Source organism: Pygocentrus nattereri, chromosome 13 (assembly GCF_015220715.1).
Source record: "Pygocentrus nattereri isolate fPygNat1 chromosome 13, fPygNat1.pri, whole genome shotgun sequence".
Taxonomy (NCBI): domain Eukaryota; kingdom Metazoa; phylum Chordata; class Actinopteri; order Characiformes; family Serrasalmidae; genus Pygocentrus; species Pygocentrus nattereri.
The window spans coordinates 33,835,857-33,862,010 of NC_051223.1; the positions used below are offsets into that span (position 1 = coordinate 33,835,857).

Below are 26,154 nucleotides of genomic sequence, written 5' to 3' on the forward strand. Positions count from 1 at the left end.
AGCAAGCTGGTTAAGAATTATCAGGCAAAAGAAACTGACAAAATTTGCTTTACTTTACTTTAATGGAAACTATTCTTATTTTCCAATTTATGTCAGAATGCCTGATAACACAAATATTTTTATAGCATAAAAACTGTATTCAAGTATGCATCTTCTTCCTACTATGGAGTTTATCAATTCGCTTATCGTAACAAACCTAGTACAATATATAACATCATGCCTGGAAAGTTAATCTAAGGCATATTAGAACACAGTCAGCAAAACTAAAAATATCACCATACAGAGGACTGAGGAAGTTTCTTTAGGATTCAGGTATAACAATTCATACAAAAGCATGTCTTCATGTGCAGTTTACTGTTCTGCATTAGATGCTTTTTTTTTTCATCGTCATAAAATGATAGCCTGTGGGAAGTAGTCTCCCCACCCCCATCCCCACCGCAGATAAATTGCAGGTGTTGCTGAACATTCAAAATGTACACTGCACACTATAAAACAGAGGAAAAGAGGGTGAGTGAAAACGAGGACATGTTAAAGTGAAAGAACATAGGGAAAAAAAAGAAAGAAACTGAGCTGCTGCAGAAGAGGGAATGAGAATGAAAGCCAATCAGAGGTGTGTTATATCTACTATAGAACATGTGGATATTCTTCCACTGAATGTAGCATATAATTACATATAAGACAGGAAAAGAACAGTAATGACATGTAACAAGGGAGCAAGCAGTGCAATGCACTGCCATGGAAAAGCAACGATTTGCAGGGAAGTCGAATTCAAGTGGGTCCAGTAATGTGAAAAACACTGAAGAGAGAGCAAAGAGGTTAAAGCAGACCAACTGTAGAGTCAAATCTGCATGCACAACACATGCTGTGTGTGTGTGATCTGAATTCTGCACTCATACAGCAGAAGCCAAACGGGGAACCTTAATGCATAAATCTGAATCTGAGGACTTACGAGCAAGGACACTGTGGAGAGGAGGTCTGCAGAGCAATGCTGCAGCATACAAACGTATACATACACACATAAATTCGATATGCTTAAAACACACACATCAATGCAAATACACACCGGAAATATATATGATCACGGAAAAAGCAAATCCATGCCCATAAACATGAATCAACCAAGCTAAGACCCACCCACACCTGCACTCTTGTGCAATGCAGCTCAATACTATCCTTGGCGCTTTAAAAATTGAAACAGGTCTTATTGGCCATTAAATAAAGATGGAATGCTTCAAACGCTTAAGGACAGCAGAGCTATTCTTTATGCCTTGGCACTGCTGCAGCTCATATGACTCGCATGCATTTTCCACTTACAGGGTAGGATTTACTGCAAAGCCTTTGAGAATAGGGGTCAGCAAAGGGAACGTGCTGCAAAACGGCTCTCTACAGCAGTGAGGGGTACATTAAATGATCCTTACATTAGGATTTCAGTGGCTGGGATTTAGAGGGTGTCATAAGGGGTGAATGTCGACACTGCTAACAAAGAATGTATTTGCTGCAGCAGGAAAAAAGAAGGGAGGGAGGAAAAGAGAGAGATGCACAGAAAAGGAGATGGAGGGAGAGGAAGGAGGGTGGACAGGAAAGTCAACGAGAGATTAACATGCATAAGGTGGGAGTCTCTGTAAAAGTCAAGGACAGCAGCAGCAGAAGGAGCAATGTGCCTGAATACAGGTTAACTGCTCATACGCTGCACCGCTGGGTCAGCTTTACTCACGCTGCGCTTGCTGAATACAAAGGCAACTCGAGATTTATTACATTACTGGCTAGGAGGTACCAAAAAAACACTTCCTCAAGAAATAATTGATCATTTCAATTATATAAGTATAATATAAAAAACAGAGTTTTTTAATTTGTATATATATTATCTATTACATTATATATTATACATTAAATATATATTTTTTTTAAACATACACTTATAATTATATAATTATGATATAAAAATAATTTACTCTATATGTAGAAGTACAAACATCTGTTAGACACACCTGGTATCTATAAGAAACATAAGCCTGTGGTTTCAGGGTGTAACTTTGGGAAGTAATAGCTTGAGTGAAAAAAAAATGACAAAAAAAAAAGTTGTAACATCAGTCGTGCTTCAGACTTCAGTCATGAGCAGATTAACTATAATCTGAAGATTGCAAGGTTGTTGAAAGAGAACTCAAGACAACTCAGTCAAAACTTAATGAAGGAGATTTAAACTTTTGAGCACATAAATCAGGAGTGCTCGGTCCTGGTCCTGGAGATCTGCCTGCCAGCAGAGTTTTGTGCCAACCCTAATCTAGCACACCTGACCAAGGTAATGATGGTCTCCTAATAATTAGAATATCAGAGCCAGGTATGTTTGATCTGAACTCTCAAGGGTGACAGGTCGGCCCTGATGCAAGTGTATTATCTACTACTGTTGTCAGATCTTCATTAGTATTATGATGATTTTGAGACCTAAACATCAAACCAGATATTTTTTTTCTTAGACTCTGCATGTGACACTAATGCATAAAGACGTACGCTGTGGTCTGCAAAACTCCTGTAAAATCCAACCAGTCCAACAGTTTATGAACAACATTTCTCAATGCACAGTTGCGAGGAACATAGGGATGTCACCATGCACAGTCCATAGCATTATTAAAGGACCACTATATGATTCTACAAAATTGCTGATATTTAACCCCCCCGCCTTTTCAGTGCTCCTTTAGAAGCTCTGCCCCCCAAATTCATGGACGCACATTAACATGCTTTTTCAGATCTTTGTGGTTATAAAACCCTTCGTTATACCATGAGAGAGTGAACAATGACATGGCAAATAACTATAGTTAGCTAGGCTGTGGTTAATTTAACCAGTTGCTATCATAAACATTCACAAACAGGACAAAACAATACTGAACTACTGATTCTGTGAAACAGCAGAAATGTGTTAACATTATCCAACTGTCCAGCAGGAGCAACTTCCTCATTCCTTTCTATTCATTTCAACTCTCAATGAAGCTCTTTTCCACCTGCTTCTTGTTTGAATTTTCCCGTTCTACCTTAAAACATGAAGCAGTCAAGACTACATTCTAGTGCCTCACCTTCTTGTTTGAATTTTCCCGTTCTACCTTAAAACGTGAAGCAGTCAAGACTACATTCTAGTGCCTCACCTTCTTGTTTGAATTTTCCCGTTCTACCTTAAAACGTGAAGCAGTCAAGACTACATTCTAGTGCCTCACCTTCTTGTTTGAATTTTCCCGTTCTACCTTAAAACGTGAAGCAGTCAAGACTACATTCTAGTGCCTCGCCTTCTTGTTTGAATTTTCCCGTTCTACCTTAAAACGTGAAGCAGTCAAGACTACATTCTAGTGCCTCACCTTCTTGTTTGAATTTTCCCATTCTACCTTAAAACGTGAAGCAGTCAAGACTACATTCTAGTGCCTCACCTTCTTGTTTGAATTTTCCCATTCTACCTTAAAACGTGAAGCAGTCAAGACTACATTCTAGTGCCTCACCTTCTTGTTTGAATTTTCCCATTCTACCTTAAAACATGAAGCAGTCAAGACTACATTCTAGTGCCTCACCTTCTTGTTTGAATTTTCCCGTTCTACCTTAAAACGTGAAGCAGTCAAGACTACATGCTAGTGCCTCACCTTCTTGTTTGAATTTTCCCGTTCTACCTTAAAACGTGAAGCAGTCAAGACTACATTCTAGTGCCTCACCTTCTTGTTTGAATTTTCCCGTTCTACCTTAAAACGTGAAGCAGTCAAGACTACATTCTAGTGCCTCGCCTTCTTGTTTGAATTTTCCCGTTCTACCTTAAAACGTGAAGCAGTCAAGACTACATTCTAGTGCCTCACCTTCTTGTTTGAATTTTCCCATTCTACCTTAAAACGTGAAGCAGTCAAGACTACATTCTAGTGCCTCACCTTCTTGTTTGAATTTTCCCGTTCTACCTTAAAACGTGAAGCAGTCAAGACTACATTCTAGTGCCTCACCTTCTTGTTTGAATTTTCCCGTTCTACCTTAAAACGTGAAGCAGTCAAGACTACATTCTAGTGCCTCACCTTCTTGTTTGAATTTTCCCGTTCTACCTTAAAACGTGAAGCAGTCAAGACTACATTCTAGTGCCTCACCTTCTTGTTTGAATTTTCCCGTTCTACCTTAAAACGTGAAGCAGTCAAGACTACATTCTAGTGCCTCACCTTCTTGTTTGAATTTTCCCATTCTACCTTAAAACGTGAAGCAGTCAAGACTACATTCTAGTGCCTCACCTTCTTGTTTGAATTTTCCCAGTTCTACCTTAAAACGTGAAGCAGTCAAGACTACATTCTAGTGCCTCACCTTCTTGTTTGAATTTTCCCGTTCTACCTTAAAACGTGAAGCAGTCAAGACTACATTCTAGTGCCTCACCTTCTTGTTTGAATTTTCCCGTTCTACCTTAAAACGTGAAGCAGTCAAGACTACATTCTAGTGCCTCGCCTTCTTGTTTGAATTTTCCCGTTCTACCTTAAAACGTGAAGCAGTCAAGACTACATTCTAGTGCCTCACCTTCTTGTTTGAATTTTCCCATTCTACCTTAAAACGTGAAGCAGTCAAGACTACATTCTAGTGCCTCACCTTCTTGTTTGAATTTTCCCGTTCTACCTTAAAACGTGAAGCAGTCAAGACTACATTCTAGTGCCTCACCTTCTTGTTTGAATTTTCCCGTTCTACCTTAAAACGTGAAGCAGTCAAGACTACATTCTAGTGCCTCACCTTCTTGTTTGAATTTTCCCGTTCTACCTTAAAACAGTGAAGCAGTCAAGACTACATTCTAGTGCCTCACCTTCTTGTTTGAATTTTCCCGTTCTACCTTAAAACGTGAAGCAGTCAAGACTACATTCTAGTGCCTCACCTTCTTGTTTGAATTTTCCCGTTCTACCTTAAAACGTGAAGCAGTCAAGACTACATTCTAGTGCCTCACCTTCTTGTTTGAATTTTCCCGTTCTACCTTAAAACGTGAAGCAGTCAAGACTACATTCTAGTGCCTCACCTTCTTGTTTGAATTTTCCCGTTCTACCTTAAAACGTGAAGCAGTCAAGACTACATTCTAGTGCCTCACCTTCTTGTTTGAATTTTCCCGTTCTACCTTAAAACGTGAAGCAGTCAAGACTACATTCTAGTGCCTCACCTTCTTGTTTGAATTTTCCCGTTCTACCTTAAAACGTGAAGCAGTCAAGACTACATTCTAGTGCCTCACCTTCTTGTTTGAATTTTCCCAGTTCTACCTTAAAACGTGAAGCAGTCAAGACTACATTCTAGTGCCTCACCTTCTTGTTTGAATTTTCCCGTTCTACCTTAAAACGTGAAGCAGTCAAGACTACATTCTAGTGCCTCACCTTCTTGTTTGAATTTTCCCGTTCTACCTTAAAACGTGAAGCAGTCAAGACTACATTCTAGTGCCTCACCTTCTTGTTTGAATTTTCCCGTTCTACCTTAAAACGTGAAGCAGTCAAGACTACATTCTAGTGCCTCACCTTCTTGTTTGAATTTTCCCGTTCTACCTTAAAACGTGAAGCAGTCAAGACTACATTCTAGTGCCTCACCTTCTTGTTTGAATTTTCCCGTTACTACCTTAAAACGTGAAGCAGTCAAGACTACATTCTAGTGCCTCACCTTCTTGTTTGAATTTTCCCGTTCTACCTTAAAACGTGAAGCAGTCAAGACTACATTCTAGTGCCTCGCCTTCTTGTTTGAATTTTCCCGTTCTACCTTAAAACGTGAAGCAGTCAAGACTACATTCTAGTGCCTCACCTTCTTGTTTGAATTTTCCCATTCTACCTTAAAACGTGAAGCAGTCAAGACTACATTCTAGTGCCTCACCTTCTTGTTTGAATTTTCCCGTTCTACCTTAAAACGTGAAGCAGTCAAGACTACATTCTAGTGCCTCGCCTTCTTGTTTGAATTTTCCCGTTCTACCTTAAAACGTGAAGCAGTCAAGACTACATTCTAGTGCCTCACCTTCTTGTTTGAATTTTCCCGTTCTACCTTAAAACGTGAAGCAGTCAAGACTACATTCTAGTGCCTCACCTTCTTGTTTGAATTTTCCCGTTCTACCTTAAAACGTGAAGCAGTCAAGACTACATTCTAGTGCCTCACCTTCTTGTTTGAATTTTCCCGTTCTACCTTAAAACGTGAAGCAGTCAAGACTACATTCTAGTGCCTCACCTTCTTGTTTGAATTTTCCCATTCTACCTTAAAACGTGAAGCAGTCAAGACTACATTCTAGTGCCTCACCTTCTTGTTTGAATTTTCCCGTTCTACCTTAAAACGTGAAGCAGTCAAGACTACATTCTAGTGCCTCAGCCTTCTTGTTTGAATTTTCCCGTTCTACCTTAAAACGTGAAGCAGTCAAGACTACATTCTAGTGCCTCACCTTCTTGTTTGAATTTTCCCGTTCTACCTTAAAACGTGAAGCAGTCAAGACTACATTCTAGTGCCTCACCTTCTTGTTTGAATTTTCCCATTCTACCTTAAAACGTGAAGCAGTCAAGACTACATTCTAGTGCCTCACCTTCTTGTTTGAATTTTCCCGTTCTACCTTAAAACATGAAGCAGTCAAGACTACATTCTAGTGCCTCACCTTCTTGTTTGAATTTTCCCGTTCTACCTTAAAACGTGAAGCAGTCAAGACTACATTCTAGTGCCTCACCTTCTTGTTTGAATTTTCCCGTTCTACCTTAAAACGTGAAGCAGTCAAGACTACATTCTAGTGCCTCACCTTCTTGTTTGAATTTTCCCGTTCTACCTTAAAACGTGAAGCAGTCAAGACTACATTCTAGTGCCTCACCTTCTTGTTTGAATTTTCCCGTTCTACCTTAAAACGTGAAGCAGTCAAGACTACATTCTAGTGCCTCACCTTCTTGTTTGAATTTTCCCATTCTACCTTAAAACGTGAAGCAGTCAAGACTACATTCTAGTGCCTCACCTTCTTGTTTGAATTTTCCCATTCTACCTTAAAACGTGAAGCAGTCAAGACTACATTCTAGTGCCTCACCTTCTTGTTTGAATTTTCCCATTCTACCTTAAAACGTGAAGCAGTCAAGACTACATTCTAGTGCCTCACCTTCTTGTTTGAATTTTCCCATTCTACCTTAAAACGTGAAGCAGTCAAGACTACATTCTAGTGCCTCACCTTGTTTGAATTTTCCCATTGTGTCTTTAATTGTGCAGACACGCTGTGTGGGTGGATACTGTCTGGGGAGAGCAAAACAAAAGGGCCAACGTTTTCATAGGGTGGGACTAACATGCTTGCATGGCCGGACCGGCTATGAAAACAAAAATCAGAGAAGCTTTATTCTCTGCTCAGGACACCATTACAACACTACGTCCTTACATGGAAACAATACAGTTAATTAGCTGAAATATTGAAGTTATTATCTTTATACTGATTTCAACTGAATAAATGTCAAAAGGTTTGTAAGTGGTTTGTACAATTTGGCTGTGTCATATCACAGTGGGGTTTGGACAATGGCAACAGATACATAAAATCCATTTTTTATATACTCCTCCCAGGAGTACAATTCCAATTGAAAGGCAAAAAAGCCCTGAGAGACTGGCATCTATCCGTGCATGAATCTGCCTAAAATGTCCTGGAGCACAAAGATGAAGGCCCAAACCTCATATTCTGCATTCATTATATGGGCATGACATCAACTAGAGAATGACACGCAACTTCAGAGTAATGTATACACACTGTTACGCAATAAGCTTTTTTGATTTAATATCAACAAGTACAAGGCCATTAGCATCAACGAAATACTCAAACTCATAATTTTCCCAAAACTTTCATTGTTTTGTGATGTCCTTTTAAGACATGTTCAAACACTCTTGTCTCTCATTTATGTCATGGTAACAGCTAATAGTTTAAAATGAGAAAAACAGGACTGTAGATCATCACTCTTGACATTAACCACAAACAAATACAAAATCCCTAACACTGCTAGTGACACAAGCTGTCTGTATGTAAGCTTCGTCTTCTGAAAGTTTACATATTATTTAAATATCCAGCTTAAGTCAGATTTCCTATTTTCATGTGTTAAATTACAAGTGTGTACAATAGACTGCCATTCACAACTCACTGGTGGAATTTCTAATTGAGCCACAGATTGAAACTATAGTGATTTAAGCACTATCAATGACTGTGCAACTGAACAGCACTCAGTGGACATGCAGACATGCAGACATGCATCACTATTTATTATTTGGCGATGTACTCTTTCAGGACATGCTCAAACATTCTTGCCCCTTTGGGCACATTGTCATGGCAACCACTACTTTCAATGAGGAAATTGGTACAATATTAACTGGACAGTCTGTAGAATGTGACTCTTGCCGTCACAACTACGCCAACTGGGAGTCTGTCTTAAATCTCTTTTTAATGAAACAGTTCATCAGTGTTCTTCAAGTACTGACTATATCCACAGTATATGCTATAAAGAATTTATGAAATCTTGAATTTATCAAGACAGGGTTCTAATCATTTTTAGGAAATTATTTTCCAGGATTTCTCGAGGACATTTTCAGTACATTTTCCAAGAGTTTCTTACAAGACAGCTGTTTCTCATAAGGGGTCATGGCAGAATTAGACTTAAAACTTTAGACATCCTCCACATTAAAGTCAGCAAAACAATCCTTAACAACCATTTTTTCGTAACTGATCGAAACACAGGCACCCACATATTGAGCAAATCCAACTTGCTTTCTAGTGTTCAGTACTTCAACTCCCAACTGACAACAAACTCGACAAGTTTGAGCTCAAACAAAAAAAAAACTCACTGTCCTCTGCTCTCTAAAGCTGCCCTCAAAAGCATCTTTCAAAACATAAAGCTTGCTCTTCTTTCACTTACATGTTCAAAACACTACGTGGTTCAAAACACTAAATCCACACAACGTCTGCAGCAGCGTGAATGCATGACTGTGAAAGCTACAAGTGTGAAAAATAAGTGTGGTTAGATTAAATAGTTGTGCCCAGCTGATCATGTAATAATTATGACAGCAACATTATGAAGAAAATTTGACAAATTAGCTCAAAACCAAATTAACAAATCTCAATACAACACATAAAGCCAATATTTACACATCCTTTCACAACAGAAGTACCAAAGATGCAGAGAACCGATGAAATGGAAAGTTATTTTAGATAAGGAGGATAATTTGACACATACGTTCAAAACCAAATCAACAAATATTGCCAGAATTATGAGAACTATATTAGTTTCTTGACCATGTATCCTTTGAAAAGTTCTTTTGGTAAATTCTCTCTCATAAGATTCTCCTGATAAAGTAAGATATCTTCATAAAGTAAAATTAAAAACTGTGTAGACTGACAAACTTCACATTTTTCCAGGACTTTACTAATATTTCCAGGATCTCTCAGCAATTTTCTCATTTGTTTTCCATGACAAAAACACATATTTAAATTTCAGGTTTTTCAGGACATATGGGAACCCTGTAAGAAAACTATCATACTGTCATCGCCGACTTAATGTACACACACTGCTCCACACTGCATTTTAAATTTAAAATCAATAAGTACAAGGCCATTAGCGTCAAGAAACTACCCAAACATACAATTTTCCCAGCATACCCAGCGTTTCCCAGCGTTGTTTTGTGATGTGTTCTTTTAGGACATGCGCAAACACTTTTGTCTCTTTGGGTAAACGGTCATGGTAACAGCTACGACTTTCAATAAGAAAAATGGGACAGTATTTCTTCAGTCTTTAGAATATCACTCTTGACATACTTTAAACACAGCCAAATATAAAATTCCATACATTCACCTAATACTGCCAGTGACACAAGCAAATCTAAACGTAATCCATACAAACAGTTTTGCAATAAATTGGCCTGTGAAGCAGGTTTAAGCATTCGCTTTATGAAAAACACAATGAAGAAAAATCCTTTCTACAGCAGGCCACACAACTTTGACACTCCTCAAAAACAACTGAAAAAAGTAAAGGATTATTCACACCCAGATACAACCACTCACACACATTTGCACGTCTGTGAAGAGGAAACCATGGCGACAGGAAGAATAATCAATTTTAGTTCTTCAGGGGGAAAAAATCCAGCTCAAATACCAAAAACTCTGAAGTTTGTATCCATTTCTACCTCTACAACAAGCATTCAGATTTAGGTTAATTAAAGAGGCCAGCAGTCGCACAAGCAATAAAATCATCCTTATATAAGTGAGTGCTGAAATTATTAGCCCAGCTCAAATTCCACTCTTAAAAATGCGAGAGAGAAGACAGGGTGTGTATGTGTGAGGGACAAAAAAAAAAAAAAAAAAAAAAGAGGGAGAGGGAGAATGAGAGTGCATTTCTGCAGTGAATGATTTGTATAGTAATTGACATGAGACTGCAGCAGAGAAGAGGACTAGAGTTCAGCTAACAATAACAGACTGATCATTCACTGCAGTGTGTGCACGTGCAAGTGTGTGCGGTTCATATCCGCAGAAACACAATAAAACCCTGCCAATGGACTGTACTCTGTGTGAATGCTGCATTATTATCCCTGGATCCGGGATATCGAGTGGTGCCCACGTCAAGCACTGTAAAGCTCAGCCACTTTAGCACGGTAGCAGGGACACCAGAACTATTTTCAATGACAAACACCATAGTGGAAGACCCTCATCATCAGGGACAGGAAAACTCGTGGAGGGAAGTTTAATATCAGACTTACTATGAGGGAGGAGTCACGTCCCAATGAGATCACAGTTCTGTTTACTGTCCTCAACAGCTTCTCCATAATGATCTGAACATGCCACTGCGTAGGACCCTAGAAATACAGACAGGCAGAGAATATACAACCAGTTTTTGTTTTAAAATTGTGAAATTTTACTGCACACAAAATACAATTTGAGTACTACAAAAGAAAAATCCAGCAATATGATATATAGCTATTAAATCCAACAGATTTGTCACAAACACATCTATCAGACAGAGTTGGGAGGGGGGGGGGGCACTACAGAACTAATGCTGATCCAACATATAAAAATCCAACTGGAGTCCGTTCAAACTAAATCTGATACTGGCTAAAGAAAGTGAGTTCCATCCCCACCAATGTCAAAGCCATTTGTGGCCTCCCTCATCACTCATAAGAGTCTGTAAGCTTCAATAAAACAATTTGTAGTTATCATTCTCCTCCCAGCTCACTGAGCACTCCAGTGATGCTTTGAAAAATGGTGGTGTTTTTCGCAGGAAGCACATGCTAGCCTTCAACCTTCTAGCTTGGTACCATCATCTGATAGAGACTGGGTGACTAGGGCTGACAAACAGCATTTTACAGTGTTTACTCCAATACTCACTCAATACCTTAATTTATATTATTTAAATATTTTATCATTAGTCTTAATTTAAGTTGGATCATTTCACATTTTTTGAACAAAATCTAAATATACAAAAAGTGGTTTTACACATTTATACATCCTTTTTACAATGGATACACCAAAGACACACACAGACAGATGTGCTGTAACATTACGCCAGAAAAGGACGCAGATGAGTCTGACTGTATTTTCGTTCACCCAGAGAGCCGTGATACACAAGTTCAAGATGTAAAACTTTTCAAATCTGTGTTTAGTGATGTTTACACAATCAGTTTAGTTGGCTTCCTCAAAGGATGGTCAATTTCATATTCCACTGCTATCTGTGAAATTCCATCGCAAGTGAAATAACTTCATTAGGCAACCAAATTTCAAACAAGATTGATGACTCTGCAAGTTACTTTCAATGTTCTATAATTATAATATAATAATTTATACAGATTTCCAGCAGCTCATTTCTTACTGGAATCAGCTAAACTAATTAACTAACCTACCTCGTTTCTTTTTCTCAGAGCTCTGACGCAACTACTTGGATCTTGCAACTGCACGCGCACTCCTAGACATAAAACTCATTCAACAGTCAAAATTACAAACAAACAGATGAGATGTTTCTTTTTATGTAAGTACTGTCTGCCATTTTAATCTGTTACTAACCTCTTTCGCTTCAGGCTTTAAAAAGAGGTGACTTGTGAAATCATAGGGGCAGTTTAGTTTAACAGACATAGCACGGGTATGATTTTTTTTGGTCTGGTATCACGTCCACTGTTAAGTAATTGTCAGTTTTTGGTTTAAAATCTGAAAACAAAAGACAAAGCTTATAAATACTAAGTAAGGTATCACATACCAACAAGACAAAGGAATATTTGAGTATTCAAATTATTCATGCCCGCCCTAGGAGAGAGCTAACTAGCGCATGGTCATGATTTAACTGTGGAGAATATTGGGAATATTGAGAATATCTGAAAAAACCCCAAGAACAAGCATTTAACCAAAGTAATATGGAAGAAAATTTTAATGCCCCACAAAGGCAGGAATAGAAACGGTGGTGGACGAGCTTGCTATTTCACTCCTATTTTGGGGGAAAATTAAACAGAGCAGTGTGAAGCTGAAATTTGGTGAATGTCTCAGCAGGGAAATCTAAAATGTGACTCCCGGTAGTGTGTGAATTATTAAAGCTGCTATTCCACAAACCTCCGCAAACCCTGAGTGTTTCAAAGCAGAGAGAGGGGAAAAAGCGTACATGCGTCGGGTGTGACGTGTAACTTACGTAATTTTCACACGCACACACAAAGTTAAAAAAAGGTTCAACCAAGTAAACTGAGTCAATCAGGACACAGGCAAAGACACACACGTCAGCATGCCAGTTCAAAGACGCCTCCATCGCTAAAACTCTTGTGTTTGCACCCACAGCAAGCAAGGGAGAGGGGGAGCAGGGGAAAGGGGGAGGGGGGGTGGAGAGAGAGAGAGAGAGAGAGAGAGAGAGAGAGAGAGAGAGAGAGAGAGAGAGAGAGAGAGGGAATACAACACAAAACATGCAAGAGTGTGAGAGAGAAGAAAAAAAAGTGTTAAGCAGTCTACTAAACCTCAGCATATTTCAAAAAGCTGAGCTGAATTATGGAGCGAGCAGTCCATGAAATAATCATTTGTTTCTAATGTGCAGAGAGGGGGAGACTGGGTAATTAAATGCAGACTGACAAACACAGCATGCAACACTAAGTTTGGCTGCTGGAAAAAGAATGTGCGCTTGTGTTTTAATGTACAGCAGCTCAGAGCGATAAACAGAGCAAAGGGGCCTCACATACAGATCTGTATGCTTGGCCGTACAGACAGGTCCATAAATACTCTGATGCCAACAAAGTTACTGTTAATTGAGCTGTCTAACACCGCATCTTGGAGTTGAAATGAAATAATGAATATGAGCCCAATGAGACTTATCTACATCTAAATCAGGTGAATGGGGTCAGAGTCATGTCCATTTTCATAAGTAGCACAAATTTTTAGGAGCTAACAAACTATCAACCATAAATTAATTTGTCATTTTGAATAATAGTTGCAAATCATTTGACTGCCTGAAGTCTGGAATCCAGAGACATCACTGGTGATGCTCTTTCAGGCCTTTACAGCAGCAATGCCGTGTTTCTGCTTGTTCACGGAGCATTTTGCTTTTAGTTTAGGTCTGCTTAAGTGAAATCATCAATTGGATAGAGGCCAGGTGACTGACTTGATCACTGCAGAAAATTCCACTTCTTGCATCTTAAACAAGTCTTAGGTTGCTTATACAGTATACTTTGGGTCACTGTCCTTTTGCACTGTATAATATTGCCCAATGAATTTTAAAGCATTTTGCTATAGCTCTGTCCACTTCAGAATACATCCTAAAGATTATCAGAGGTCACATTATCAATAAGCACAAATGGATTAGTTCCACTGGCAGCCATACATGCCCATGTCATAACATTACCTCCACTATGCTTGGCAGAAAAGGTAGCATGCTTTGGATCATGAGCAGTTCCCTCCCTTCTCCAAACTCTTCTCTTTCCATCATTCTAGTACAATTTGATCTTTGTCTGATATGTCCTTTAGGTGTTTCATGCTTTTTGAGATTTTTTTTTTTTTTGGCAAACTCTGGTCTTCCTGGGTTTTTTAACGCTTACCAGTGGTTTACATTGTGTGCATTTACTCTGATGTCTCTCTTCCAGTATTCTCTGGACTGTTGACTTTAACACAGACATGCCTACCTCTGTGTCACATGCCACAAAGAGGGTATTCTTCATCGTGCCAGCTGCTGTAAAGGTTTTTTTTGTTTGTTTGTTTTTTTTAAAATCACTTCGTCATCCATCACAGTTATTTTCGAAGGTCCTCCAGGGCCTTCTGTGTTTCTGAGCTCACAAGCGTATCCGTTATTTTTAAGAACGTACCATACAGTCAAATGTTTTTTTGCTATCTCTCTGATGGCTTTGCATACATTTTTCAGACTAAAGATTGCTTGCTTTACTGGGAGTGACAGCTCTTTGGACTTCATCTTGAGAGCTAACAGTACCAGAATACAAATACAAGTGCTACACTTGAAATCAAACCTAGATCTTTTATTTGCTTACTTGTAAGTGAAATATAACATATGCCTGGCCATGGAACAGCTGAGCAGTTGTCCAATTAATTTTGAGCCCCAAAAAATAGGGCTATGTATGAAAATGACTGTAATTCCTACACTACTCGAATGCAAATACCCTCAGATTAAAGAAAAACATCAGCATGCTTTCTTTATTTAATATCAACTCCAATATACTGTGACAACTGAAATAACACTAACTTTATCAACTTACAGATATTGATAGAAATGACTGTATACACTCTCACCACATCACTCCAGCCAGCAGAGATTAATGCGAGTTTGTGTATATATGTATACATCTTTTAGTACACACAGTGTGTGTGTGTGTGTGTGTGTGTGTGTGTGTGTGTGTGTGTGTGTAGATGAGCCATAACACTCCCAAACAACTCAGAAGAGCTATGCACTTACCACATCACTCCTGTATAGCACCTCCAGTACATTGCTGAGCAGCTGGCAACAAGCCTCCAGCTCCTCATGCTGCTCCAAGTGAAATTTCAACTGATCTGTCATCAGCGGCAGCAGGATCTCTCTGCAATCTGAAAACATACCCATATAATTACAATCTAGGACCACTAGTGCTGAGCAGTACTAATAAAATTCAACATCACACAGTGTCAGATGATTATTAAGTTTGTATTAATAAGGAGATGGCAATTATGCAATAACGAGGACAGGCCAAGCTGGTAATCTATATGAAAACAAAGTTGGTAACATTTTAGTGAATGGGCACCATTCGTAAGGCTACACAACACTTTACTAAGCCATTCATGACAACTGATAAATCTATATAAATATGTATAAAGGCATATTTCAACATGCGTCAGTTGTCAAACAGGTGAAATGGCACCAAAACTGAAATGACACCAGAAACAGCAGCCTTTATAACAACAGTGTTGGAATAAGCCTTTGTGTAGGTTATGTCACATGTCAATAAAGGCTTATTTAGGTGTCACATAGCCTTAAAAAGCTGCCTAGCAGTACAGTTTTACCAGGAAGTTTAACAAAAAGTGATACAGCTTTTTTGATTGGTCTGTTTTTTTTCTGAACACTGTTACATAATGTAAATATTAACCAGACAGAAAACAAATATTTATTTAAATTGTCTTTTTTTCACAACAATCTAAAGCATTTTTGTCACCTATTATTAAACTCAATTTTTAACTAAAATCAATTACACGGGACTAAAAATTTGAACTCAATCAGTGCCACTAATGTCAATGTACCTGTAAAGATAATACAATGGTATTCAGGAAAAAACAGTGACTTGCTATGTAGGCCTATGGAGAAAAAGATTTTTTTCAAAAATGTCCTACACCGATGATGTTAACTAAAACAGATGATAAACTAAAACAGAATGGTTGTGTGTCTGAAAGCATGCATACATTTAGCTCCTGGCACAGCAGTGTGCAGCAGTGCTTAGCCAAGTGGCAAATAGCAGCACCTTATTTAGATCAACATGACCATTTGCATAATGTGATTATTTGCTAACCACACTAAGCAACACAGGGAGCATACGCTCCTATTTCCATTATTTAGCTAATAAAGTAGACATACTGCTTCGTTCAGAATGACCTAGGCAGTAAAGAGATGACAGATATAAAATATTCCCAAACATTTAAATCTCTAATTAAAAGACAAACATACAGAATCACTGACATAAGATGCACCTTCTCATTCAGTAAGCATACACCATTTATAATTCCGGCTGTCAGACACACAAATACACATCTCTCAACACACACATAGCAGATGGGGTAGAAAAGTGAAACGTATGGGGTGGGGGAAATATTCACCTGCGGTGGCAGTGGAGCTCATTATATTTCATCTAACCTGCAGATTCTCATCTGCTCCTAATCTATCATATGGTGTCTGGGAGGCAAATGCATGCTAGCTGCCATTCGTATACATAGGAAAGGATATGCACCCTGTCAAATAAACACAAGGGGACGAACTTATAAAGCCAAAATGGGGATAAGCATTTTCCAATTAAACAAAGGCCTGAGGAAAAAACTGCTTAAAATCTTCCAGTATAAAATGCTGAAAAGAAAAAAGGATGAGATTTAATCTTAATGGCAAAGAAACAAAGAAAGGAAGATGGAGGGAGGGAGACTGAGACTGAAGAGGGAATGGAGGAAGGGGACAGGGGGAAGAAACAAAAAAAAGAGAGAGAAAGACAGAGGGAAACTGAGAAGAGTGAGACTGAAAAAGCTGGAGAGTGAAAGAGAAATGAGAGTGAAGCAGAGATACAAAAAGAGGAGAGAGAGACAGAGAGACAGAGAAAGACAGAGAGAGAGAGAGAGAGAGAGAGACACAGAGAGACAGAGACACAGAGAGACAGAGAGACAGAGAGAGAGAGAGAGAGAGCGAGAGAGAGAGAGCGAGAGAGAGAGAGCGAGAGAGAGAGAGCAAGAGAGAGCGAGAGAGAGATTACATAGCAGAAGCTGCAGTATTGCCTTATTATAGCCTTCACTGTATATTACACCCAGCCAGGAATCCATACTGAGCCACTACCAATGCAAGAACTCCAACCTGCATTTTTACACACGCACATGCATGTCAGTGTCTACTGAAAACCTTCAAGAATGGCACCCTGTTATCAAAGGTCTTTCATAAAGCGTTATGGCCACAATGTCTGATCCCATAAACGTTCATCACTCTGTTTCTCCACTGCTTCATTTCATTGCAACTATTCATTTTCAGGCAATCTCATGCTCCACCTAACAGACACCCATCAGTTGCCGTCTCTTCAGTCTTGTCTCGTTCATATGAACTGAGGAACTATAATCAAAGTGGGTGACACACATAAATGGCAGGGCTGTGGTACACTACGTGATGAGAAGACTGGAGTGATATATGGGGTTACACCATCTTTTCTCAAGCTCATTTTTCACACAGCAGGAAACAATAAATGGAGGAGCAAACTCTGAGACACCACCTCACCTCGAGACAGAGATAATGATGCTGGCTCAGATTTTCAGGTAAGTGCTAAAGATAATTTACATGTCAAGGGAAAAAACATTGTTCCAGAAGCAGATGGCCTTCTAATAACTCACTTTACGCGAATCATTCCTGATAAACCTTTTTGATAGTTACAGATAATTAAGATGTTTGAACCATGATGCAGCTTATATAAGGACAGCAAAGAGGCTTCCTCTGTAGTAAGGAAGGAAAGTTTCTATTACTTTTCAAAACCGAACATTTTAATGCCAACAAACCAGTGGAGGATGATCCATTTCTTCTCTGAAAATAGATGTGCTCTAAAAAAAACAGAGCAAACAGAAGGTTGCAGAAAACGTGAAGCCACTTAATGGTTATCACATTCTGCCAGAAACACAGACTGCATAGCAATAAATGTGTGTCTTAGTGCAAGTTTATAAAAAAAAGAAAACATGGTGCAGCAACTGACATAAAAAAATATATATATATCGCTATAACAAATAGGACAACATTAAGAAGTGCAATAAAAAAGAGCATTAAGCCAGCGATGACCTTTTAGATTTTAGTCAAGCTCAATACTACAAAATTAGCATCTTCTGTTGTCTATCTGGTCGCTAGGTATTGACAGCACAAATGATAGCATGAAATTAACATAAAATTATGGAAAGAATTAGGTTACAATATAATGAAATGAATGACTGGTATATATCCTTACTTGCACAGGCTAAACATCACTAAAATCCGAACAGAACTCTTGATGATCATTGCGTGCTCAGGCAAAGCAACAGATTTATAATGTTGTTAATTTTTCTGATTCTCCACAAGGGAAACTTCACACTCAGATTTCTAGATAAATACGACCAAACATCAATTTATCCAACACTTTTGAACTAAAATCAGTCTGAGAGGTATATTTATTACCTTTACCTCAAGGTAGAGAGAAAAAAAATCTGTAGTTAAACAATCTTTGGAAGCACTAGAACAAGAGTATGTTTCTTCTTCCCTTCCAGAAGCCAAGGCTGTACATGGGGGTTAGACTATGAGCATGAGTGTGTGTCTGTTTTCTGAAAATAAAACCCAAATCCTCCAAAGAGAAACAGACCGGAACTATCACAGAAGACCATGACTGCACCACTCCAACCCTAAATACAACCACAGACTCACTCACTCTTAAGTCACATAACTGGCAAACACACAATTTCAGAGAGACTAATTGTCTCGCTCCCTTTCTCTTCCACACTAACATGCACATCCAATACTAACGCACGCTAAAGTGTTTGCCCTCTTCCCAATTTCTTCTATTTTTGCGTATTTGTCACACTTGAATGTTTCAGATCACCAAACTACTTTAATATCAGACCAAGATTACCCAGGAAAACACTAAGTGCTGTTTTAAATGATGACTGAATGAAGAAAAATGCTGTTGAGCCTCACCTGGCCCTGCGTATAATGTGAGGCAGGCTAGAAGGTCTTAAAAAGCGGCACATAATGTCATGGTTTAAAGAGATTCAAATACAGATGTAAAAGAGTCACTGAAATTTATCAGTCTGGGAAACCAGCAAAGCACAGTAAGAGTTATTATGAACCTGGACAACTTGTCATATTTGATGGGACCATGAATTCTGCTATCAGAAAATCCTGAAGGAGAATAAGTGCCTGTCAGTTTGCGACCTAAAACTCAAGCGCAGTTAAGTTATGCAACAACACAATGATCCGAAGCACACAAGCAAGTTTGTTTCTTTTGAGCCGTATGGAAGATTTTGGAGTGGCCAAATCAAAGACCCCATTGTGGTGCTGTGGCAAGACCTTAAACAGGCAGTTCATGCTCAAAAACCCTCCAATGTAGCCAAATTAAAACAATTCTGCAAGAAGAGTGGACCAGAATTCCTCCACAGCGATGTAAAAGACTCACTGCAATTAATCACAAATGTTTGATTGAAGCTGTTACAGCCAAGGATGGCACAGCCAGTTACAAGGTTCAGTGGGGCACTAAACTTTTTTTTTTCCCCACATGAGTAAGAGGTTTTGAATAAATCTTTATCTTCAATAAATAAAATGATCATTCAAAAGCTGCATTTTGCATTTACCCGTGTTGTTTTTATTTTACATAAAAATGAACTGGAAGATCTGAAACATTTAAAAGTGACAAAGTAGCACAGGTACAAGACAGAAGAAGAAAAACAGAAGTTATAGAATAAGACTAGGAAAGTGTTTCATACACATCATCTCTCACTGTAAAGTAGAGGAGAAGGCTTTCAACCAAACACGGAGAACAGAATTCAGCTCCGAGAATATTTTCCAAACACCGCCTTCCCTCCCATAACATTGCATTTCACAGCAGAGAGAGCATGCTTAGAAAAAGAAAAAAAAAAGACTCAATCTTGAACTGGGCGGTATCACACCACAAATCCTTTTCGCAAAGAGGATGTTAGAGATTAAATATATCAAGCCATATCCAGAATACAGAACACCTTCTATCTGGAATTCACCACATTTGTTCTTGTGAGCTGTGAGGCTCACATTGAAATACTGAAAACAAAACTGCCACTTTTTTCTATACCACTTTTAGAAACAACATAGTGGCATCCTAAACACAGTGGTGAGCATGTCACAATACAATTTTTTGAAATTATTTTTATTTACTTATTCATTTTTTGTGCTTTACAGTTATATAGAGTGACCTGCTTTTTCACTACAGCAAAGTGAACCATCTTCCTCACGATGGCTGCTTTGGGTGAATGTTGGTAAAATGCAGGTACTTTTAGCTGTCCAGAGTGTGAATGCACACCTGTAGACATTCAAATTTAGGGTTTCCACGGTGAGGTTTTTGCCAATGAGCACTGGTGCACACAGGAAAAAAAAAGAGCTCAAACTTACTATGATTTCTTTTTTCCCCTCATACTTTTTTCTTTGTTCCTCTTATGAGTCAGAGAGGACGTCTAATTCAGCAAACAGGCTTTTCCTATACGTTTCCTATATAATACATGAGTCCTTATGTATCAGCAGCAGCAGGAACTTTGCAACATTTGCAATCATTCAGTTTTCAATATAATCATTTCTTTATAATTAACACAAAATATGCCTTTATACCCACAGTACTTAAAAGTTTGTCAGGCAAGCCTATTTATTTCTTACTGCAACACTCAGAAAGATTCATATTTATTAAATTAGTGTTTTATAATATATTACAAATTTGTTTAAATAGAATCTAGACTAAGACTTGCTGAGGACAAAATAATCAATATTGCTAACTTAGCTAACTATGAATGTTTTTTAAATGAAGAGAGATAAATGGTAAGCACTAGTTGGGCAAGTATGCAGGCTGCTGTCCACTGCAATTTCATTTTAAATAGCCCTGATGCTGCGATCTTCACAGAATGCCTACAAGCTAGAAAAAAACATTTTCCCTTTGTCTTACAGTAAAGCAATAATACTTATTCAAGCGTAAGATTCGACAGCTATGCAGGTCAGTTATTTAGCAGGTTAGTTAGGCTTCTTATGATATGAGTAATGAGCCAACAGAGTAATTTTCTCATCATGCCCTGTAAATATAGAACCATTCAATGCCAGTGGCATGCTTCATTACAGGAAATTTGAAAGTGTTGTCATGCATTACAAAGTGGTAGGCTAACTGGATCAAAATCTCTTACCACACAATCATTTTTACATCTAAATTATGGTTACATTTAATACATACAAAGAACAAGCAGGAGTAAATGCAAATATTTGCTCACACTGTAGAACCCCATCTCAAACTCCGATGAAACACAGGTGATATCTAATAACGCTTCTTAAATTTCAAAGTAAATGTTTCCTGATGTTTTTGTGGATTTTTAATACATTTTTAAACCACTGTAAGCATCTTCTGATCCCATTTAAAAATATGGTGGTTACACACAGAAAAACCACTTAGAGGCACCTCATTTGAATAAACTGACTGGCTACTGTCCAAAGGATTTCATTCTCATTTGCATAAAGCTCCCTTCTCCCCACTTACATCGGTGTTGACCAAGGATAACTGACCATTGCAACAGCCCTACTTTTAGAAAGCATTATGCTCTACAAGCTCTTCAGCACCTTCATGTTTTGAACCCTTAAGTCTTAGAAGAACTACAGACAGTGCAAGTGTGTGTGCAGGAGAGGGAGTGAGTGGGAGGGAGAGTGAGAGAGAAAGAGTGAACAAGAGACAAAGTGCTGTGCTTTAATTAAGACAGGACGGGAGACACAGCTATAGATAATTACAGCTGAATGATGTTCATCAATTTAAACCTGCAGAGAAACCATATGTTCCTACTGTTATGCTACATTTCACCTTGGGAAATCCACACACACACACAGGCACACACAGGCACCCTCATGCTCACACACACGTACGCAAAAACATGCAGGTACAGCCTACGCCTCCCTCCACCTAACTCTTAAGCTGAGCTGACATTTAAAACAGCACATTAGAGTAGTGCTAGTGGCATCTTTACTCTGATGATTACTGCAGACAAGAGTAGAGAGGCCTGTGGGATTGGGCAATGTACAAGCCTCCAGTGAAGCAGAAGCTGGGTTTAAGAACTAGGATAGGAAAAGGACTCTATCAAGAGAGGCAACTTGTTCTAGCATATGTAGATGAGTATGTTTGGACACATTTGTATAAGAGGGCAGAGTGCTGGTAAAGATCTTCTCTTCTTAATTGCTTAAACAGTGCAATGGACCACACCCATTCACACTCATACACTCTGCAATCCCTATGCACAACCACTCTGTGCAGAGCTAGAGGCAGGCCCTGTGGCCTGAACTCACTACTCCCTCTCTCATTACCAGAGTATGCTTCAGATGCTGAACAGTGCAGCCCACGTACTAAACAAACAGACCACTAGAGGCAGAAAGAAATGTCCTCAAGCCACAGAGACAAACAACTTAAAGCCTAAAATCTCGATTTCATCATATTGTACTGTGAAACAGCCCCAATACAAATGAACTCTGCAAACAGTTGCAAAGACAAAGATGTAAAAACCGCTGCTTTCTCCAAAAATAAACATAATTATAAGTTAATAGAGAGCCAAAAGTATAGACAATTCAAAATTTAGTGTTGCTCATTGGTCCTTTATTCATACAGAAGGATGCAACATCCCTCTTGAGATGGGGTGCTGAATCCAGATACTGGAGATCTACCATTCTGGAAAATTAAGATCCAATGCCCCTGGCTCCCAAAGGCCTGCGGTATCTGCACCGAGAGTGTTAGATTAGGGCTGGACCTACCGTTCGCACAGTGGTGGATCTCCGTGACCAAGACTAGATGTGCATGTAATCTCTATCGATAGATCAACATACTAAAACTGTAAACTTTAGAGTTTTTGCTCTTTAATTCATTATAATTGTGATTTTTTAAGAGGAAACCGATGGTCTTTACAAGGCTGCAAAAGTTTGCTGACTTTTTTTTTTTTTTTCAATGAACACCATCAGATGTATTTGGGATATGGTGTGTTTATTAGGTTCACCTACCTATTACCTATACTCATGTTATCAGAAATACTAGCAGAATCTAAGTTTTCAGTTACTGACAGTAGCCCACCTGTTGCTGCACAAATCATCAACCCACTCGTCCATCAATGGAAGGGCACTTTCACAAAACCACCATAGGAACAAATATTATTTGGATGGTGGATCGTTAATATAGTTAATATAGTATGGGTATGGAAGTGTGTGTGGTGCACCTTCTGGTCAACATCTCACAAACATTTTAAGATTGTCAAGTGGCACCATTTTTGTTGCTTAGATCATTTAAAAGTATTCAAACATTTCGATCTGTATTTAATGGCATTCTTCAAACAGTTACTACAGTGGATAAGATACCTTTCTCAAGTTCTGAGACAAATTTAAAATCCCACCTGTGCATCATCTTTTACTTCCCCTCAATAATCCCATGCAGCAAAAGTCAATAGCTTTGAAACCATGAAATACTGCTAACGGCTGGACATGTAAAGTGAAGTTTAGGCCTACTCTGTGTCTTCTAAGAATGCTAATATGTTAAAAAAGCAAGCTTACATTGTGCCCTCAATTACTGAGGTTTTACAGTTGCACCTTGAAAGTAACAGACTGTTTTCTAGGAACACTGAATATATCCTTTCTTATATTAGTCTAATAATAAATTAATAGCCCTTCAGCTCCACATATCACACCACATATAAATGTTTTACCAAGATTTTTCTTCTTTTTCTTTTCTATCAGGCTTTTTATACTGGACTAAAGAACCAAAGACAGCAAGAAAGTGTGGTGTAATTTATATTGAGCTATATGCGCCTAGCAATTACACAAGATTTTCTGTTTCACACAAAGTCAAAACTGGACAGTGACCTTTAGAGGCTTAAGAGTGTGATTGCACATACCATGCTGAGTGAAGAGATCGCTGTGGACGATGTCGATCATACAGTAGAGCTTCTGCTTGACCAAGCGGCCCGGTGGCACCTTCAGAATGAACTCTGTGAACAGTTTACTGCAGAGAGAGAGAGAGAGAGAGAGAGAGAGAGAGAGAGAGAGAGAGAGAGAGAGAGAGATTTTTAACATTACTATGGTTATTATACAAAAAAATCCTCACCTCACTGAGTGTAAAAGCCAACAAGTAACAAGTACATTTTGAACCAAAGTGTGTCTCTTGATTCAGTGCTTGATATCGTTCAATACTCTAACTCAATCAATGGCCCATAACAGACTCTGTCAATTGGCCAAATAACATGCACACCTACATGAACAACAGACACCGTCAATTGGCCAAATAACATGCACACCTAGATGAACGCTGTTAGCAGAGTCACTCAGTCACTCAGTCAGTCACACAGTCAGTCACACAGTCAGTCACACAGTCAGTCACACAGTCAGTCACACAGTCAGTCACACAGTCAGTCACACAGTCAGTCACACAGTCAGTCACTCACTCAGTCACTCACTCAGTCACTCACTCAGTCACTCACTCAGTCACTCACTCAGTCACTCACTCAGTCACTCTTAGGTTTTATACATTATCAGGACATGAGGTCGTACATATGTCTTATATGTACTATAAATCAATGTAACAAGATTTTATTAGGAGATATATATATACACACACACACGCACAGAGGACGGCCACTACATTACAAATATGATTAAGAATTAAACCAACCTGGTATCTAAGCTTAAATTTTATCAAGCCAATTTACCACATAGGTGCACTTTGGAGGGCAACAATTACAGACTGTAGCCCACTTGTTTCTGTGAATAATTTGTTGGTCCCCCTTTTGTTGGTCCCCCTTTACCCTGTTTATCAATGGTCAGGAACCCCATGGTGGTGGTGTGTTAGTGTGTGCTGTGCTGTTACAAGTGGATCAGACACAGCAGTGCTGCTGGAGGTTTTTAAACAAGTGTGAGTGTGCCACTGAGTGTCCACTCTATTAGACATGGTTGGTGGACTGTTCTCCAGCAGTACTGCTGCATGTGATCCACTCGTACCAGCACAACACATACTAAAATGACCATGTCAGTGTCAGTGTGCTAAAAATAAAACCCACCACTCAAATAACACCTGCTCTCTGGTGGTCCTTTTGGGGTCCTTAGCATTGAAGAATGGATTAAGAAGGAGCTAGCAAAGTATGCAGAGAAACAGATGGACTACAGTCTGTAATTGTAGAACTACAAAGTGCACCTATATAGCAAAAGTAGCTGATAAAATGGACAATGAGTGTAGATACAAAGAAGTGCACTTAATGGAGTGGCTTGCTCGTGTCACGAAATATCACAATATGCTTTTCTAAGCATGTACATAAAAAAATGTTTGATTACAAAGAAAACAATTAGTCCAGTTTAAGAGAATTTGGTGCAGTATACGATGTAAAACAATGAACAAATCAATATATTTAAGGTTTTTGATAGTATTTCTAAATATGGCACGATTTTGTCTTTTCTAGTTTATTAGATGTCAGAAAAAAATTAATATTGTGGCATTAAGTCTCATGATTACATCCATCTATCCATCACATATATATATATATATACACACCACATATATATCCCTCATTGTCACACAGTGAGTAGACAGATCTCATTGCTTGAGAATAAATTTATTCTGGATAATTTAACTCTGAAAATCAGTGTGGATCCATAAGAATGGTCACAACTAAAACACATTTTTTTCTCAAATTAAGGCTTCACGTTGAACTTTTCTGAGTTTAATGGAAAAATATTAAGATTTAATGCTGTGTTTTCTAGTCAGAAAAGTTCAAATTAAAGCCTTCATTTCAGAAAATGTGTGTTTCAGTTGTGACAATTCTTATGGATCCACACTGATTTTCAGAGTTACATTTTCCGGAATACGTTGATTCTGAAGCAATGAGATCGGTCTTCTCACAATGAGGGATATACATACATATATATATATATATATATATATATATATATATATATATATATATATATATGGATGTAATCATGATACTTAAACTCACTGTATTTATTTTTTCTGACATCTAATCTAACACACCACATCAGTGTTGCTGCAGTGCTAAGAAAGATCCACCACCCAAATAGTACCTACTCTGTGAGGGTCCATGGGGGTCCTGACCACTAAAGAACAGGGTAAAAGGGGGCTAACAAAATATACAGAGAAAGTGTGTGTTTGTGCATGTGTATTTTGACACTATAGATTGTTTTTGCCCCTCTCCTAAACGTATCATTTTGGAGATATGAGGTTAAGTGGTAAGGAAGCATTTTTAGGTAGCATAAAGTTTTAAGTAAAGTGTAAAGACAT

The 26,154-nt window shown here is 38.5% G+C and overlaps 1 protein-coding gene across 4 annotated transcripts in view; it reads right to left on the reverse strand.

The window, feature by feature from the left end:
• dock1 (dedicator of cytokinesis 1) overlaps positions 1 to 26,154 on the reverse strand; it is a 312,984-nt gene that overhangs the window by 167,129 nt on the left and 119,701 nt on the right. For all 4 annotated transcript variants that reach the window (XM_017701249.2, XM_017701241.2, XM_017701234.2 and 1 more), the window contains 3 exons: positions 23,762 to 23,868; positions 14,856 to 14,983; positions 10,693 to 10,788 (listed from right to left, as the gene is read on the reverse strand). In XM_017701249.2, the coding sequence (XP_017556738.1) occupies positions 10,693 to 10,788; positions 14,856 to 14,983; positions 23,762 to 23,868 (331 nt within the window). The remainder of the gene's footprint in view (positions 1 to 10,692; positions 10,789 to 14,855; positions 14,984 to 23,761; positions 23,869 to 26,154) is intronic.